The sequence below is a fragment of the Astyanax mexicanus genome, chromosome 19, assembly GCF_023375975.1.
Source record: "Astyanax mexicanus isolate ESR-SI-001 chromosome 19, AstMex3_surface, whole genome shotgun sequence".
Classification (NCBI taxonomy): Eukaryota; Metazoa; Chordata; class Actinopteri; order Characiformes; family Acestrorhamphidae; genus Astyanax; species Astyanax mexicanus.
This window is the reverse complement of record NC_064426.1, coordinates 38,068,294-38,085,292: the sequence shown is the minus strand read 5'-3', so window position 1 is coordinate 38,085,292 and position 16,999 is coordinate 38,068,294. Positions and strand designations below refer to the sequence as shown.

Here is a 16,999-nt window from a genome sequence, read left to right as displayed (position 1 = left end):
ATATGAAATATTAAATTCCATTTTGCCAGTCTTGCATTCATAATTTTATTTACATTTAAATATCCATTAATAATAGCTTAAATCTTAAGAAAAAAATACCATCCCTTCCTTAATACAGTGATACATATACAAAATCGGAAATCAGAAATTCATTCAATAAAGCAGGAATAATTACAATGTTTAGAATAGAGAGTGCTCTTTTTAAGCACTGACTAAATGCCTGATAATATGTATTTTTTGCATGATCAGAATCAGAATCACTTTTTTTGCAAAGTATGTTACACATAAGAAATTTGGCCTAGTGAGAGAAACACATGTACGACATGCAATAGTTACACAGACTATTGACAAACATTCAAACATTACACTACGAAATAGGGTATACTAAACAATAAATCAAATAGGAATATAGTTAAAAGTACTACAGGAATTAAGGAATAAATTATGATCATTGACTTCTGGTAATATTTGGTCTTTTTTTTAAATATTGCTCTAAATATTAGGGGTGGGCGATATGACTCCGAAATAATATCACGATATTTCAGGGTACTTTTGCGATAACGATATACTTGGCGATATAGGAAAAACAAAATAATTAATTCATTTCAGGAATATAGTATAGGAGTATAACAGTATAATCATAATGTGGCAAAATAAATAATATAGCATAAAATAATATAATGCAGCAAAAAATATTGCAGAATATGTAGTGCATGCATATAAACTGCAAACTAAAACAATTATACAATAAATACACCTAAAGCTTCACAGTAAATAATAGACTTCTTTTAAGACAGAACAGCCCTATTATCACCATATGGATTTTTAATATCATGATATTTCTGTGTCACGATATATTGTATATGATATAATATTGCCCACCCCTACTAAATATCACAAAAAAATAACACTGAAATGCCAGTTTGTTCTACAATGTCATGCAGTTCTACTTTAAATGAGAGTGAACACATTTAAGGTTAGCAAAGTTAGCAAAACTCCTAAAAAGTCATAAAAAAAAAAATAAAATGTTCTTACTGAGATTGAGAGGAGCGTCTGAGTCTTGCGGGGCCCAGAACGGTCTGGGTGGAGTGGACAGCGAGGCGGAGGTCTGGACCCGGCACATGGCCTTGTGCTCCTGGGAGCGCAGTGGGGAAGACACCGGCAGCAGCGAGGAGATGGGGGCTTTCCTCAGGACGGGGGACGGAGACGGAGAGCGGGACTTCCCGAACGGAGACGGGGGAAGAGACCCGCCGAGGGAGGGGCTGGATGGGGAAGGGGGAACTTTCACTATGGTACCCAGAACAGACAGGGGGAGGGGGGGTTTAATGTCCTGCGGTTCCTCCTCAGGTTCCGCTGGCGTGGGGACGGGCGATGGAGGACTCTTCTTGGGCGATGGAGCCGGGGGGCACGGCAGGGGCGTGTCGGGGGTCTCCGAGTCGGAGGTCCGCTCCTTGGTGATCTGGTAGAGAAGATCTATGGGTGCTCCACTGCTCTCGGACACGCCCACCCCCAGCTGCCGCAGGTGAGAGCGGGCGTGGCTCGATAAACCTCGCCGCGTCTCAAAGGTGGCACTGCAGACGTCACATTTATGCAAACCGGAGACTAGAGAAACAGAGCAGAGTTAATGGACAGAGCTCAGACTGGTCTGAGAGTGGGCAATTTGGGCAAATTATAATGGTTAAAATAGTTTTTGTTTTTATATTTCAATTTATGTCTAATTTTTTCCCAATTTTCTCTGAATTTACTTGCCCATTTAGCTGCTATTCAGCTGTATATCCCCCATCACTAGTGATGCCACAACACAAGGAGTGAACACTAGCACATGTGAAGTCAGATGCCGCCTCTTTTTGAACTGCTGCTGATGCAACAGCGCACTCGGAGGAAAGTGCAGCGACTTGGTTAAGATACATCAGCTCACAGACGCCTCATGCTGATCGACATCACCCTAGAATTGATGAGGGGGAAAGAACAAGGCCTATTAGTGCTCTCTCTGGGTTCTGGCAGCTGATGGCAAGCTGCATGAATGGGATTCAAACCAGTGATCTCCCAATCATAGTGATAGTGATGAAGTTTTTTTATTTTTAATCTGCGCACATGAATTAAAAAATGTAAGTCTTTGACAAATGTTTCAGTAGATCTCTAGTTTCAACAGTGTTAAATCAAGGTCCTTCAAAAAAAAAAAAAAAAAAAAACAGGAGAAGCTCATATTCACATTTAAAATTGCTGTTTCGAAGTTTCACCCAAAAATTATTTCAATATCAGACATGTGCTAAAAATGAATAAATCAATTAATAATAAATATACATTAATGTGTTGCAAGCATTTCACATAAATCTGTGCGGGATGTAGCCTCCGAATCTGGCCACCACCATTCAGTTTCCACACTCAGGGTTGCTAGGTGTAGAACCCAACAGTGTGCAAATAGTGTGCTGCAGCCATGGTAACAGGTGAGCTGGCTAATTTTCTGCTGAACAGATAATAACTAAGCTTCAGTAACATTGCTAACCACAACTTATTAAATTATCACCACCACTAGTGTAGCAGAGAAGGGCATTTTGGACATAGAAACTAATATATTTTATATATGTTTACTGATCAGCTACAGAAGAAGACTCCTCATTGCTTGTAACTGTGTGTCAATCTGGCAATCTGCTTAAGCTTCGCTCTATCCAGGGACTGTGAGTTGGACGCCTGTAGCCATTTCACACACTTGCTCCCATTTATTACTGACCGTTCCCCCAAATGTTCTCTCATTGTAAAGTGTATTAATTTAATCATTTCACATTAATTTGATGGACTGAACTCATCTGAAAGACTGCTCACCCTTGGGCTCGATCTCGTCTGCAGGAGCGGAGCTCTCCGGCTGAACCGAGAAGGAGCTGTTCGACCTTGGGCTGGAGGGGAAACTGTCCAATAATGGCATCTTCACAACAGCCTCGGACTCTTCATCCTGCCCACCTGAGAACACACACACACACACAAAACACACAACACACACACATACGTATATATCTTAATAAACCCAATTATACTTGAGGAGTTTAAGTCAAGGTTAACGGCTCTGTGACTCCATTCAGCAAGTAATAAAAACGCAGCAAATGTGCAAAACTGCACTAAGCGCAAGAACGTCAGATAGAGGCTTTATGCAATGAGTCTTTGTCTTTTAGTGCAGACTAATTAAGTGAGGAATGCTAGAAATCTCTCTCTCTCTCCAGCTAAATGGAAATGATTAACTCAAACATACAGAGCTCCCTGAAAACAGACATGTAACAAAAATTCATGCATTATGATATTCTACACTTTATTTCAGACATTTTTCCCATTTCTATTTACTTTCTTACACAACTGTTTTTTGTTTAATGTGCCTTTAATTTGGATAGGTAAATGACCTCTGATCTGATTGGCTTCTCTCTACTGTGAGTTGCCTCTGCTGAAGGATTTGTTATATATTTTTAGTCAGTCAGTTAGTTAGTTGGGTGCAGATGGATTGGATGTTCCATTTCTGAATATGTGCTGAGATGTGGTGCGACCAGCAATATCTAGCAAGGATACTGTCAGAAATCATATGGCAGCACTTTACTTGGATGGTCCATTTAATGGCCTCTTTGATGCTCAACTGACATTCAACTAATATTCAACTGAATATCTATTAATTGCAACGTAACCATATGTTGAATGATTCAAAAAGTTTTACGTCCTACTGTATCTCAGTTTTAGGGTGTTAGCAATCTTCTTATAGCCTAGGCCATCTTTAAGAATGTGAGAAATAAACTTGTTGCTCTCCACAGAGAGTTTTCTTGCCATTAAGTTCCATGTTAAATATCCATTGTCCAGTATGAAATAATTGAAAACTTCAAAATGTAACAGCCCTTTTTCTCTATTCAGAATTGGAACCGGTTGTGGTTCTTGAACAGTTAGTTGTTGGCATGCAAAACTTTTTCTCCTTTTCTGCTGTTTTTCACTTTGACCGTGTGAATCTTGCAGTTGTTCATTTAATTTAATTTTAAAATGGCCTTGTGAATGGATTAATTGAAATTCTCCTTAATCCATTCTGGGGATACAAGATTCTTGAAAATTTTCAGATTGACTGTCTTTCATGCCTAAAGTATTTTTTTCTATATTAGTTGAGTAGTTCTTGCTTCTCATAATATGGATTAGAACATTACTCAAATATTCACTATTCACTGTATACCTGTAACTCTACCTCTTCACTACTTTACAACTGATGCTCTCAAACACTTTATTAAGAGACAAGAAATTCAAGTAATTAACTCTTGATGAGTTCAGCACAGCTGTTAACTGAAAGCCTGAATTCCAGGTGACTCTACTTCATAAAGCTGACTGAGAACGAACAACTAATAAAAGTCTTTTCAGAGTCTTTTCGAAGTCGTCTAGAGTATGGTTAGCATAAGAGACAAGACAATTAAGTAATTAACTCTTGACGAGTTCAGCACAGCTGTTAACTGAAAGCCTGAATTCCAGGTGACTCTACCTTATAAAGCTGACTGAGAAAATCCAGCCAAGATGTGTAAAGCTGTAGTCCAAAATCTAAAATATAAAACATATTCTGGTTTGTTTAACACTTTTTTTTGTTTGCTAAATAATTCCATATGTTTTTCCTTCATAGTTTGGATGCCTTCAGTATTAATCTACAATGCAGAACATTAAAAAAATTAAACACCAAAGGAATGTCCAAACTTTTGACCAAAATGTATACATACCCAGACACAGACTTATGAATAGACAGACAGAGAGACAGAGAGTAGAGTAGCCTTGTGTTTACACTAAATTAAAACACTATAAATTTTTAGATTTAAATTTCCTTCAGATTTAAAACATTTTTTAAAGCAAAGAATGAAGTTAAAGTGAGTAACTGCATAAAGAAAACCAGCGAAAAACATCCTTTCTAAACGAGTATAGACAGAAAAACAGCCAGACTGTTTTGCAGAAGAAAAATCTGCATCTGGAACTACACAAAAGAGAAAAATGGCGAGGAGTGGCAGTACCTGAGGGCTGTTTAGATCAGTCCCAGTTTTAGAAGCTCTTTAGAAATGACAGCACTGCTCTTTCACAGAGCTAAACACGCTATGAAACGGATTATACAGCTTCTTCAGCAGCTTCTTCTCTAATTATACAAACTACAGTCCCAAATCCCTCCACAGGTCCAGCAGGTCCAGACGCCCAGGCGGCTTCTCTTCTTTTCCTCGCCGGGAATGAGGCGCTCTGCGGCGGCTGCGTGTCTGGCTCGGCTCGGGAGGCTGGATGTATCTTCAGGAGCCTCCAGGCGCTTCAATCTCCAGAGAAAATCTCTAAAAACTCTTTTTCTCTTCTCCGAAAGATTCCTCCGGACTCTCCGGACCCGCAGGGGGTCCGCTGGTGCCGGTGGGCGGGTCTGTGAGCGGAGGAACCGGCCGGTAAGCGGAGCTTCAGTTCCAGAGCTCCAACCCGAGCCGCGCCGCCCGCTCTCCCGCCCCGCTGCCGCCGCCGCGCAGCCCCGCGCTCCGCTCCGCCTCATCCAGCCCTATTGTCTGGGTCTGCGGGGAGCTGGGGGCCGCCATCTTGGCCCTCAAACACTTAACTAAGCTCCGCCGAGCCGAGGCGGGACCGGCCGGGAGAGGCGGAGATAAATATTAAATAATAAAAAAAATCATTTAATGTCCTGATACTTCTGTCTCTCACAAAACCAAAAAACAAACAAACAAACAAAAAATATATATATACTGGTGTAATTCAATAAATTAGAATATAATTGAAAAGTTGAAACTTTATTTCAGTACTTCAGTTTAAAATGTGAAACTCATATCATATACAGCTCTGGAAAAAAAATTTGATCACTTAATGTGTAACTTATGTTTTTCCTTGATTTTACCAAATTAAAAACCTCTGGACTATAATCAAAAAGAAGATCTGACCTGCTTGAAGTTTTGCAACAGCTATCCAAAAGCAGAGTGTAAGACTGGTGGAGGAGAACATGCCAATACGCATGAAAACTGTGATTAAAAAACAAATACTGATTTCTGAACTCTAAAAACTAATATGAACTTAATATGAACTCTGAAACCTCTGCATACCTTTTCTTGTTTCAGCCATTTCTTATTTCCTTTTGTTCATTTTAAAAAGCAAAATCAGATAAACTAATTCAGAAACTGAGGTGGTCTCTTAATTTTCTCCAGAGCTGTAGCTGTTACACACAGGGATCTATTTTACACAGACAAAAAACCCTGAAATCCCCTAAAATAAGTGTTTCAGAAAATTTGAATGTTATATGAGACCAACTTTTACTTTTGGTAGTGTGAGCAGTCTGCCACGTTCTGCTGAAAAATCAAACACACATCTCCACAAAGGTTGTCAGCAGAGGGAAGCATGACGTGCTGTAAGATTTTGTGGGGAAAAAACTGCACTGACTTTATACTTGAAAATAAAACACAGTGGATCAACACCAGCAGATGACATGACTCTCCGTTTGGATATCAAGGGAACAGAGTCTGGAGGAAGAGTCCAAGCTGCTTGAGGTCTAGTGTGAAGCTTCCACAATCAGTAATGGTTTGGCAATAACTTAAAGATTTGGTGAACTCAAATGGTAGAAAAACAAACTAGAACTCAGCAATATGATTAATAGTGAAAGTAAGAGCATTTCCACACGCACAATGATGAGGGGAACTCAAGGAATTGGGAAGAGGCAGCTCTGTAGCCTAAAGAAAACCACTTATTAGTGTGGCTAACCAGCAAACAATTGCACAATTGTAAGCTAGCTAGTTAAGCAGCTCTCTTGACTAGCATATGATAGTAGCACTGGATTTTGATCATGCTTGGCCATGCTGGTTGACCAGCTTGGTCAAGCTGGCCATAGAGCTTGGTAATGCTGGTGAACTATGCTGGTGTAGCTTGGTCAAAATGCTTAATGACCAACTAAACCATCAAACTCAACCACTTTAACACAAACTTTACATAAAACCTGAGATACACATTTTTGTTGGGACTGAAGGGAATATACGACTTAGGACTTTTCCATCATTAACATTACATGCAACACCCTAAAAAACACTGGATTCCATCAGTACCACTGTAGAGTCTTTAAAAAAGTCCCAACATCAACACTTTACATAAACCCATCTGAATGACTTTCTAAATCTAAACCTGAATTATGCAGTGGTTTTGAGGAATGGGTACAATTCTCCTTTAAGAGTGATGAGCCTCTATTTTTGGCATATTTGGCCTCATTTCATGTGCACAAAAATAAGATTACTAGAGCTTCTTTATCTGTAGAGACAGCATTTCAGAACTGATGGGTATCAGTACTGAGCCAGTATCAGCAGAAAGCGCTGGTTCTGAGATCAGAGGGAAAAGAAAAGAGCCAAACAATCCAATACTGTAACACATCTAGGCAAAGATAACTCTCTCTCTCACACTGCTTAAACTTGAATAATGTCTGCAGCTTTGGATGTGCATGTGGTTTCTACCAGAGCTGCTTGTGCTTCCCACTGTGAGTGGTAATGCTTTTTTTTTTTAGGTGTTCCCATTGAGATACGCTAAATGCCTGAAATACTTTTAAAATAGAATATCCTATCCATCTGGCATCTACTATCAGGCCTCACTACAACTTCCATAATGGCCACAACACTTAAAAAGGGCAGCCAGAAGAAACATGCCAAAATGACCGAAACCACTGAATCAACCCAAAAACCCTTGACTTATTCAAACGAGCTATTAGTGCTCCCCCTCAAACTCTTAAAGGCTATGTATCTCGTCTTATATCTAGGCTAGAATTGTTCAACAGTATTCTAGCGCCCCTTTCAACTGTACAGTTTAACCCAATAAACGTTTTCTTTCACTCTAATATTGTAATCATACACAGCTCTGGAAAAGAAAAATAAGAGACCACTTAAAAATGATTCTTTGATTTTACCAAATTGAAAACCTCTGGAATATAATCAAGAGGAAGATGGATGATCACAAGCCATCAAACCAACAGAACTGCTTGAATTCTTGCACCAGGCGTAAAGCATAAACTTATCCAAAAGCAGTGTGTAAGACTGGTGGAGTAGAACATGCCAAGATGCATAAAAAACTGTGATTAAAAACCAGGGTTATTCTATGAAATATTGATTTCTGAACTCTTAAAAATTTATGAATATGAACTTATTTCTTTGCATTATTATTTTTTTTGTTATTTCAGCCATTTCTCATTTTCTGCAAATAAATGCTCTAAATGACAATATTGTATTTGAAATTTGGAAGAAATGTTGTTTGCAGTTTATAGAATAAAACAACAAAGTTCATTTTACTCAAACATAAACCTATACATAGAAAAATCGGAGAAACTGATTCAGAAACTGAAGTGGTCTCTTATTTTTATACAAAAAATCTCCACTTCACTCACCCTCAGGTTCACTGTCATTACGCTCTTCTTTCCAAGGCTGAGCAGGAGAAGTGGGAGCCTCAGGCACTGTGTCTGAAGTCCCGCCCTCCTCGTCCTTTCCCGATACAGGCTCCTCCTCCTCTTCCTCCTTATCCGGGTCCTGTTTCTGCACGTCGGATTGAAGCGTGGTGGATAGAGCCAGATCCGGACGCTTGGAGAAGAGCTCCCGGAGGACGTTGATGGGGGAGACGGTGACCTCCCAGTTGGTGATGCCAAAGTCTCTGAGATGGGCGCGGGCGTGGCTGGAAAGCCCGGCTCTGGTGTCAAAGCCGGCGCTGCAGAACTCACAGCGCATCACGCTGAAGGTTGATGGGTCAAAGTTGGCAACTGGCAGTAAGACATCAAGAAGAGAATATGCATCAGGAGGATTGAAGCTGGAACAATGCCTGTTCTGGAGCCTCTCCACTGTTTTCCCTGCTCTTACTCACCTGAGTCACATCATTAGCTAATTACTAACTGCCACAGGACAACTCTGAAGAAAAAACTTTATTAACTGGAAGTAACCCAAAATATCATTGAGAAGTTACTTTATTTCAGTAATTCAGTTCAAAATGTGAAACTTATATTATACAGCTCTGGCAAAAAATAAGAGACCACTTAAAAATAATTAGTTTCTTTAAATTTAACCAAACGGAAAACCTCTAGAATACAAACAAGATGAAGATGGATGGTCACAAGCCATTTTTTGCACCAGGAGTGGAATAAAGTTATCCAAAAGCAGTGTGTAAGACTGGTGGAGGAGAACATGATGCCAAGATGCATGAAAACTGTGATTAAAAACCAGGTTTATTCCACCAAATATTGATTTCTGAACTCTTAAAACTTTATGAATATGAACTTGAATTATTTGAAGTCTGAAAGTTCTGCATCTTTATTTGTTATTTCAGCCATTTCTCATTTTCTGCAAATAAATGCTCTAAATTACAATATTTTTATTTGGAATTTGGGAGAAATGTTGTCTGTAGTTTATAGAATAAAACAACAATGTTCATTTTACTCAAACATAAACCTATAAATAGCAAAATCAGATAAACTGATTCAGAAACTGACATTGTTTTTCCATAGATGTATTACACACAGAGTGATCTATTTTAAGTGTTTTTTTTTTTCTTTTATTGTTGATGATTATTATGGCTTACAGCCAATGAAATCCCCCAAATCAGTGTCTCAGAAAATTAGAATATTTAAAATATAAAGACCAATTGGTACTTTTGGTAAGCAGTGTGCCAAATCCTGCTGGAAAATGAAATCCGCATCACCATAAAAGTTGTCAGCAGAGGGAAGCATGAAGTGCTGTAAGACTGAACTGACTTTAGACTTGATAATAAAACACAGTGGATCAACACCAGCAGATGACATGTCTCTCTAAACCATCACTGATCATCAGTAAATTTTACATTTCATTTGTAAATCAATGGAGCAGAGTCTGGAAGAAGAGTGGAGAGACACACAGTCCAAACTGCTCGAGGTCTAGTGTGAAGTTTCCACCAATCAGTGATGGTTTGGAGAGACATGTCATCTGCTGGTGTTGATCCACTGTGTTATATACGTATATTTGTTCCAAAGCCGCCCGCTGAAGTAACACTTTTTAATCTCTGAACTTTGGGTAAACTCTATAATATGATTTTTGTAATGTAAACCTAAATCAATATTTCAGTTGAGAATATTTATTATATTAATTTTATGATTATAACAGAGATCAATCTTTGTTTAGAAACTGCTGAATTCACTGAGAATCTTCTCTCTGTACCTTTTTTCTTCTTCTTCTGGTAGGAGAACTTCTTCTCTATGGCATTAACCTCTTCTGGGGAGATGAAGTGTCGAACGTTGTAGCTGACTCCGACTCTATTCAGATGACCCCTAATGTGATTGGCCAATCCAATTCCATTATCAAACCGGTCTGGGCAGTAGGGGCACTTCCTTCCCACGCTCTTTAATGAAACACCCTCCTCGTCCTCCTCATCCTCCTCTTCAGTTAAGGCATCAAGTAGACGACTAAAGACATCCTCATCGTCTTCCTCTTCTTCATCATCTTCATCTTCCTCGTTGCCATCATTTTCCTTATCCTTATCATCCTTATCATCCTTATCAGCATGATCTGTGGCTTCTGCAGCAGGAGTATCTTTACCACACTCTTCGTTTGTGTCGTCTGGAGGGATTTCCTCTTTGCTTTCTTCTTTGGTCTCCTCACTGGTCTTTGGTGGAGGGGAAGGTTTGAGGTCAGAGGTCTCAGCAGAAGACTCTTCTACAGGACAAACGATGATGATTAGGGGTGTAAAGAAGATATGCTTACTCATGGCATTGCTAACTTATGTAGTCTAAGACTAGGTTTAATCCCAAATATCATCTCTTTTAGTTGAGATTTTCCATTCACAGTACTGTATTGTCCAGGACTGGGCTTAAACTCTGTACAGGAAACCAACCCATAGTGTCATGATGGCTGTTTGGCTCATTCCAAACCAAAAAAAATGGAAAATAAAAAAACATCTCTGGATCAGCTAGATCATGGTCCAGGTTGTTTGCACGGTGTAATACCTTTTTTATGTATAGCTTAGATTGGATGGATTGCATGGATAGATACTTTGATACTTCATTGATCCCAAAGGAAATGTAGTAATTTCTGACCAATGACAAAAGGTGAGCCATTAAACAATAAAAGAAGAAAAAGAACCAGTGCTGTGCTGAAAAAATCACCATCCCTGGTGTCTCTTGGTATATGAGGGCTGCTATTTTTGAGCAATTTCACATCTGACAATCAGGACAAACGTCCAAATCAAGGTTCATGTTTTATAAATTTGACCAATTCTAGTCTCTGTTGATCACTGAAGGCTGTCTGAGAAACTTTGCTTCAGCTGCAATGTCAGAACAGGTGCTTCCAAAGGTCTGTAGGGGAAGCAAAGGGGTCGACTTGCTTTAGATACGAGAAGAAACCTTAAAAAGTTGGCTCATAGTGGCACACATAGATTGATAGAGGCTGGGCATTCATCTTGTACGAACCGGCCTTCCCTGACTATGTAAACCTTTTTTTTATTCAAAGTTTTACGAGCCAAAACAGCAGAAGTAAGATTACCTGGACCAAAGGACCAAAAACATTGGTTTATCTAAACTATTGTTTGGTTCATCTGTAAGTCTGTAGACCAATTACAGAAAGCTGAGACAGGCTATCGTCATCCATTAAACAATAAAATGCTACGGTATGAGTTCAAAAGCTTATCGTCGCTGTCCGATGAAAAACACTTGTCTCCATTTTTGCCGATTTACACTGTGACAAAATTTCATGATGAACGGACCAATAGAAACCTGAAAATAAACTCTTTTTACATTAACTTCCAGAGATAAGTGTTTTTCTTTGAACAGCGACGTTATGCTCTTGATTGCTGTATCTACTGTAACTGTAGAATAACCCTTTTTTTAAACAGAAACAAAAATAATCTGAAGGGAATCTACAATAATCTACAACTACAATTGACAATCAACCAACCAACCAAACAATGCCAAGTACAGAGAGACGCATCCCTTGTAACTGATGACGACAGGACATGAAGCGAAGTTCTTAAACTATCAAAACAATGACAACTTACCCATTTCTTTAGCCAACTGTGGATCAGCCTCTGGCTCTGGTAGTGGTGCAGCCTCTTTTTGGTCCTGCTCTACTGTCTGCTCAGTTTTTTGGATTGGGTTCTCAGCATCGTTACTCTCAGTATGCTTCGACTCCAGTCTGCTACTTGCTCGGGTCCTGCCCATCGCGTCCCTCACAACCCGCTTCGAGCGCCGTTTCCCTGTACTCTTGTACGCTACTTCCCTGCGGCGTGGTGCAGCTCTTGTATTTGAAGGTGCTGAATTTGAGGGAGCTGGATTTGAAGATTCTGGATTTGAAGGTACTGTTACAGGAGATTGGGGCTTTGGGACGGTCTCCTCTACTGAACCGGCTTTAGTTGACCCTTCTGCAGGAGATTCCTCCTTTAGTGATGGACCCTCTGGGGGAGCAGCAGCATCAGTATCAGGATCAGCACTTGCTAACTCCAGTTGTGGCTCTGGATCTGGTTCTGGCCCTAGTTCTGGTTTTGTGGCTGGTTCTTCTGGAGTTGCAGAGTCGGTGCGATCCTGGATGGACCCTGGAATGGAGTCACCCTCGTTTATGGGAGGACGGTCACTGGCACTGGCCTGAGAGGGGTCAACTTGAGGCTCTTCAGGCTGTTGAGGCTGTTTTTCCACAGCGTGGACCGAGGCTCTCGTTGGATACCTCTCTGTAGGAAGTGTGTTGGCAGGGTTTGAGGTACCAGTTCCAGAAGATCGTGTCTGTCCTTTTTTGCGGGATCTTGGCTGGGAACGGGAAGCATCTCTCGGAGAAGCGACTCTTGGGGAAGCTGCTTTTGGGGAAGCTGCTTTAGGTGAAGCTGCTTTAGGGGAAGCTGCTTTTGGGGAAGCGGCTCTTGGAGAACCGGCTCTTGGAGAACCAGCCTTTGCTCGAGTCGTATGAGTCTTAGCGTGGTCTGCAAGTTCTTGAGGTACATCAGAGCTGTAGTTGCACTTGAGACAGACAAACTGTCCGCAGACGGGGGTGGTGGAAGGTTCTTGGGCGGCTAGACGCCTTGGCTTCCTGCGATTGGCCTGCTCTTCCGTCCCCGTCCCTCCCTCGTTCAGCTTTCCAATCTCTTCCAGGATTTTGCGCCGTGCCTCTTGATGCCGCCTGTGATGATCCACCAACACCAGCCTGTCTGAGAATTCCTGACCACACTCCATGCACTCAAAGCCAGTTTTTTTGGCTCGCCTCCTCCTAACGCCCTCCTCACCACCCTGTCCCTTTCTCCCGCCATCTGGGACATGCTCTCGCATGTGTTCCCGCAGATGTGCTCGTCTTTTAAAGTAAATGCTACATTCTACACAAGTAAAAATATCCTGGCACAGATCTCCCCGTTGTCCTTGTCCAATCTCCGCCTCTTGGACTTTGTCCTCGTCCTCATCTTCCTCCTCCTTGAATTCGAACACCCCTCCTTCATCGTTCACCACCTTCGCCCGACTCTTCGTCCTGGCCGGGATTAACCTGGTTTTCCTGTTCGCCCCAGTCGTGCGTTGCCAGGTGTTCAGTCCAGAGAAAGGTCTCAGTAAAGCTCTCTTCTTTCTCCGGCGCTGGATGAAGGTGCAGTGTGCCCACGGCCCTGGAGGTGGACTCTCCGGGTCCGAGTCACCTGGAAAAGAGTAGACGTCTCGTTCGGGTAGCTTCTTCTTCTCCTCTTTCCTTTCGTCTTCTTGTTTTTGGTATCCCTCCTTTGGTTTTGTGTCTGAGAAAAGTGACCCAGCTTGGTTGGACGCACTTCCGACTTTGTCATTTTCCACTGCAAACAGAACAAAACAGAACAATGCATAATTCAAAATCCTGTATTATAGAATGCATACATTATTTTACTGCAAAACGCAAAACAATGTAGTCTCAAATACCCCTCCCTACAACTCTCACGTTGATTGACACTACCTTGATCTCTCCTCTCCAGAGGACTGGCCAAGTCCTTCTTAAAGAGCAGGTCCTTGGGCGCCTCAGGTGTTTGGTAAACTCCACAGTCAATTCTGCATATAATGACATGCACACAGCAGGAAGTTAACGGAAGGATTAAGAAGAATGCAGTTTAAAGATTAAGATGTGTTTAATGGTCTCGGTTTTGTTGGTCTCTTTTATCTTTTTTCCACATTTCATCTAAATACACTCATCATCAAAAAACTGCAGCACCCAGGAGGAAACAACTGACAGACATGAAACTTGGTGGGTAGTTGTGTCAGACTGTCATGGGGTGAATCACAAGTCACCAAGGTCAACAGTTTGCTGTCATGCGTCATACGTCAAGAATTTTGTACAATTCCAGATAGTCTTTGGTCTTCATTACAGGTTCTTTGTCAGCCTAAATTTACGTTAATGGGGTCCTGCAAACAGTGGCCCAACTTTTTCTGAATGCACACTTCAGTGTAATATTCCAAAAGGACAATGCTCGTCCACATACTGCTCCAATCTCAAAAGCCAATGTCCATCCCCATTACCAGACCTATCCCTGATTAAAAAAATGTGTGGAATGATATATGTAGCTCAATAAATTTAGCTAGTTTAAGCGTTAGTTTCCCATATCAGTCAAAATTTGTAATTATTACTTGTTCCTGGTAACATTTATGTTTCTTCTAAACAGCACTGCAATCCAGCACTTCCGGGTACATCTACTTATTTGACAATGAGTGTAGCGGACAGGTTTTAGCACTGTACCTGTAATATCAGCAAAAATACCTGCCCCACTTCATCTTACCCATCTTGCTCCTGTCCACAGGTGGGACTTCCTGGACTGTGGGCAGCTAGGCCATGAGGATTAGAAAAGTGCTGAAGCTCCTCTTCTGACAGACACACCATTGGAAACAACATAAACAGCAAACAAGTGACTTAAAACAAAGAAAAAGACCCACAGATACATTTACAGCACTTCCACAACTGAACTTAGCCAGAAACAGTATTCACACAACAGAAATACAAACAGTCGACTAAAATAATTACCAAATAATAACTCAGGTTTAATTTTAGAATCTATGTGTGGTCAGAGGTTTTAAAATAATGTATCCCTAAAATAAATGAGTGTTTTTGCCTACAAAACACTACATAATGTTCTAATCTGTATAAATAAAGAATATACATATCTATATCATGTCAATGCACGAATTTAGCACTGTATCCTGATTCGATATTAGCCACATGTATAGTCACACTACACTTTTTGGTCGAATGCGTCTCCAGTTAGTCAGACTGAAATATGATTACTGTGTTGGACAGAATATGCAAATTTGCTCATCACCCTGCAATTGCTATCAGTGTTTTGGTTCGCCATTAAAATTATATGATTATATATTATTTATTATTTATATTATTATACATTGATTCATTTGTCTGACCTAAATAATACCCAGTGTTTATTTATTTAGAACATTTAAACATTTCTTTATTATAATTGTAATGTCCAAAATTCTTAAATTATTGATTTAAATTGAATGATGTTTTAAAATAATTAAAATGCATATTTAAAATTACACACTTACAAGTGTTTACATGGCTATTCATTGGTTTGAGTAATCAGATCTGTATCTGTCTTTTTATCTGTTAAGAGTCTTGGGTGTGTTTTCATGCAGTTTGGTCTTATCCTGATATAATAAATTGAACAGGTGTAAACAGAGCCTAAGTTAACTCAAACTTTTTACAGAAGTTATAATAATAGGCCTATGGTCTGTACAAAACATGTTTAGGGAGTTCTTTACACAAAATCACTCTCACATAAAGATTAAGATCTCACCAGCTCTATTGTTGCCAGTTTCAGTCTCTTTCAGAATGAGCCATTTAAGGGCTCTGTCACTTTTATGCAAATAAGATGTTGCTGGCTATGCATTGTTTATGCTGAGCATTTACCACACGTTAGTGTTGGCCTGCGCTTAATGGCAAAGAAGCATCTCCCTCATCTCCCTCATCTGCTGACTTGCCACAGACAGTAGGTACAGATCCCTCCCTCATACGAAGTCTGCTGGCTAATCCTGCTGTGTACTGTCTGTCTGAGATTGCATTTCTTAAACTGATCTAGTGAATAGAGCTCTGGTGGGGGTTGACATGTGAGGGGTGACGTCAAAATGACTCATGGAAGTCTTTCAGGATTTTTTGGGAGCTTGGCGTGTTTATAGGGCCAGTCAAGACCCAAGTGTAACTAAAAAAAAGCATGCAAAAAGTACATTTAGCATAAAATATCCCCTTTAATATGGTCACTTTTAAAGTCCTGTTGACCAAATGATTTATTGCAAGCTGTTGATTCATATATCTGCATTTGGTACCTTCTAAATAAATGACTTTTTAAGTTAAACAGTTGAAGTTGAAGATTTATGCACAGGTTTTAATACATCACAAACCACCAGTTTACACTACAAACACTAAAACACTCAGGTAGACCACACCATCACCTCACTACTGTACACTGACACAATAAAAACCATTACCATCAAATGTCTCTTTCTCCGAGTCTGAGTCCCAAGTAAGAGATGAAGGGAAGGCTGAGGATCGAGGTTTTCTCTGACTGTTCCCATAGGGTTCGATTCTGGAAAGGAGGCTTCTTGGAAGCCCAGAATCCCCTTCTACATCACCCTTCTCCAGACCACCACCTTGAGACAGTTCCCCCTGTGTGAACGAAGGAAGAGGTCACAGCTCTGAAGAGACAGAAGTGTTAAGTTACTAGGGCTGGCCCGAATAGTGTTTTTTGAGTTCGGGATATTCGGCACTGATTCGTAGCGAATATTCGAATATTCCTTTTTAAAAAGACGGATTAAAAACGGATTAAAGCACGAAAAAAAAATGCAACTCACGGCCCCCTTAAACCACCGCAAAATTTTCCACGAAATAAAAAGCCGGGTCGGGCTCAAGAAAATGGTCTTTAATAGGCGTCTGTTTTTCTCTTTTTATATCTACTAGAGACAGATTATATCTGTACAGGATAATTTATTTCACTTTATTATTTATTTTTTTGTGTTTTCACCCCAAATTATGTTACTGTTCCTGGTCCATTTCATTTTAATAAC

At 40.3% G+C, this 16,999-nt stretch overlaps 1 protein-coding gene across 2 annotated transcripts in view; it reads right to left on the bottom strand.

The window, feature by feature from the left end:
- Positions 1-16,999, bottom strand: part of wizb (WIZ zinc finger b) — a 46,699-nt gene that overhangs the window by 23,086 nt on the left and 6,614 nt on the right. For both annotated transcript variants that reach the window (XM_022665090.2, XM_022665091.2), the window contains exons 3-10: positions 16,424-16,601; positions 14,707-14,791; positions 13,893-13,984; positions 12,001-13,755; positions 10,170-10,664; positions 8,381-8,746; positions 2,824-2,958; positions 1,036-1,602 (exon numbers count right to left, since the gene is read on the bottom strand). In XM_022665090.2, the coding sequence (XP_022520811.2) occupies positions 1,036-1,602; positions 2,824-2,958; positions 8,381-8,746; positions 10,170-10,664; positions 12,001-13,755; positions 13,893-13,984; positions 14,707-14,791; positions 16,424-16,601 (3,673 nt within the window). The remainder of the gene's footprint in view (positions 1-1,035; positions 1,603-2,823; positions 2,959-8,380; positions 8,747-10,169; positions 10,665-12,000; positions 13,756-13,892; positions 13,985-14,706; positions 14,792-16,423; positions 16,602-16,999) is intronic.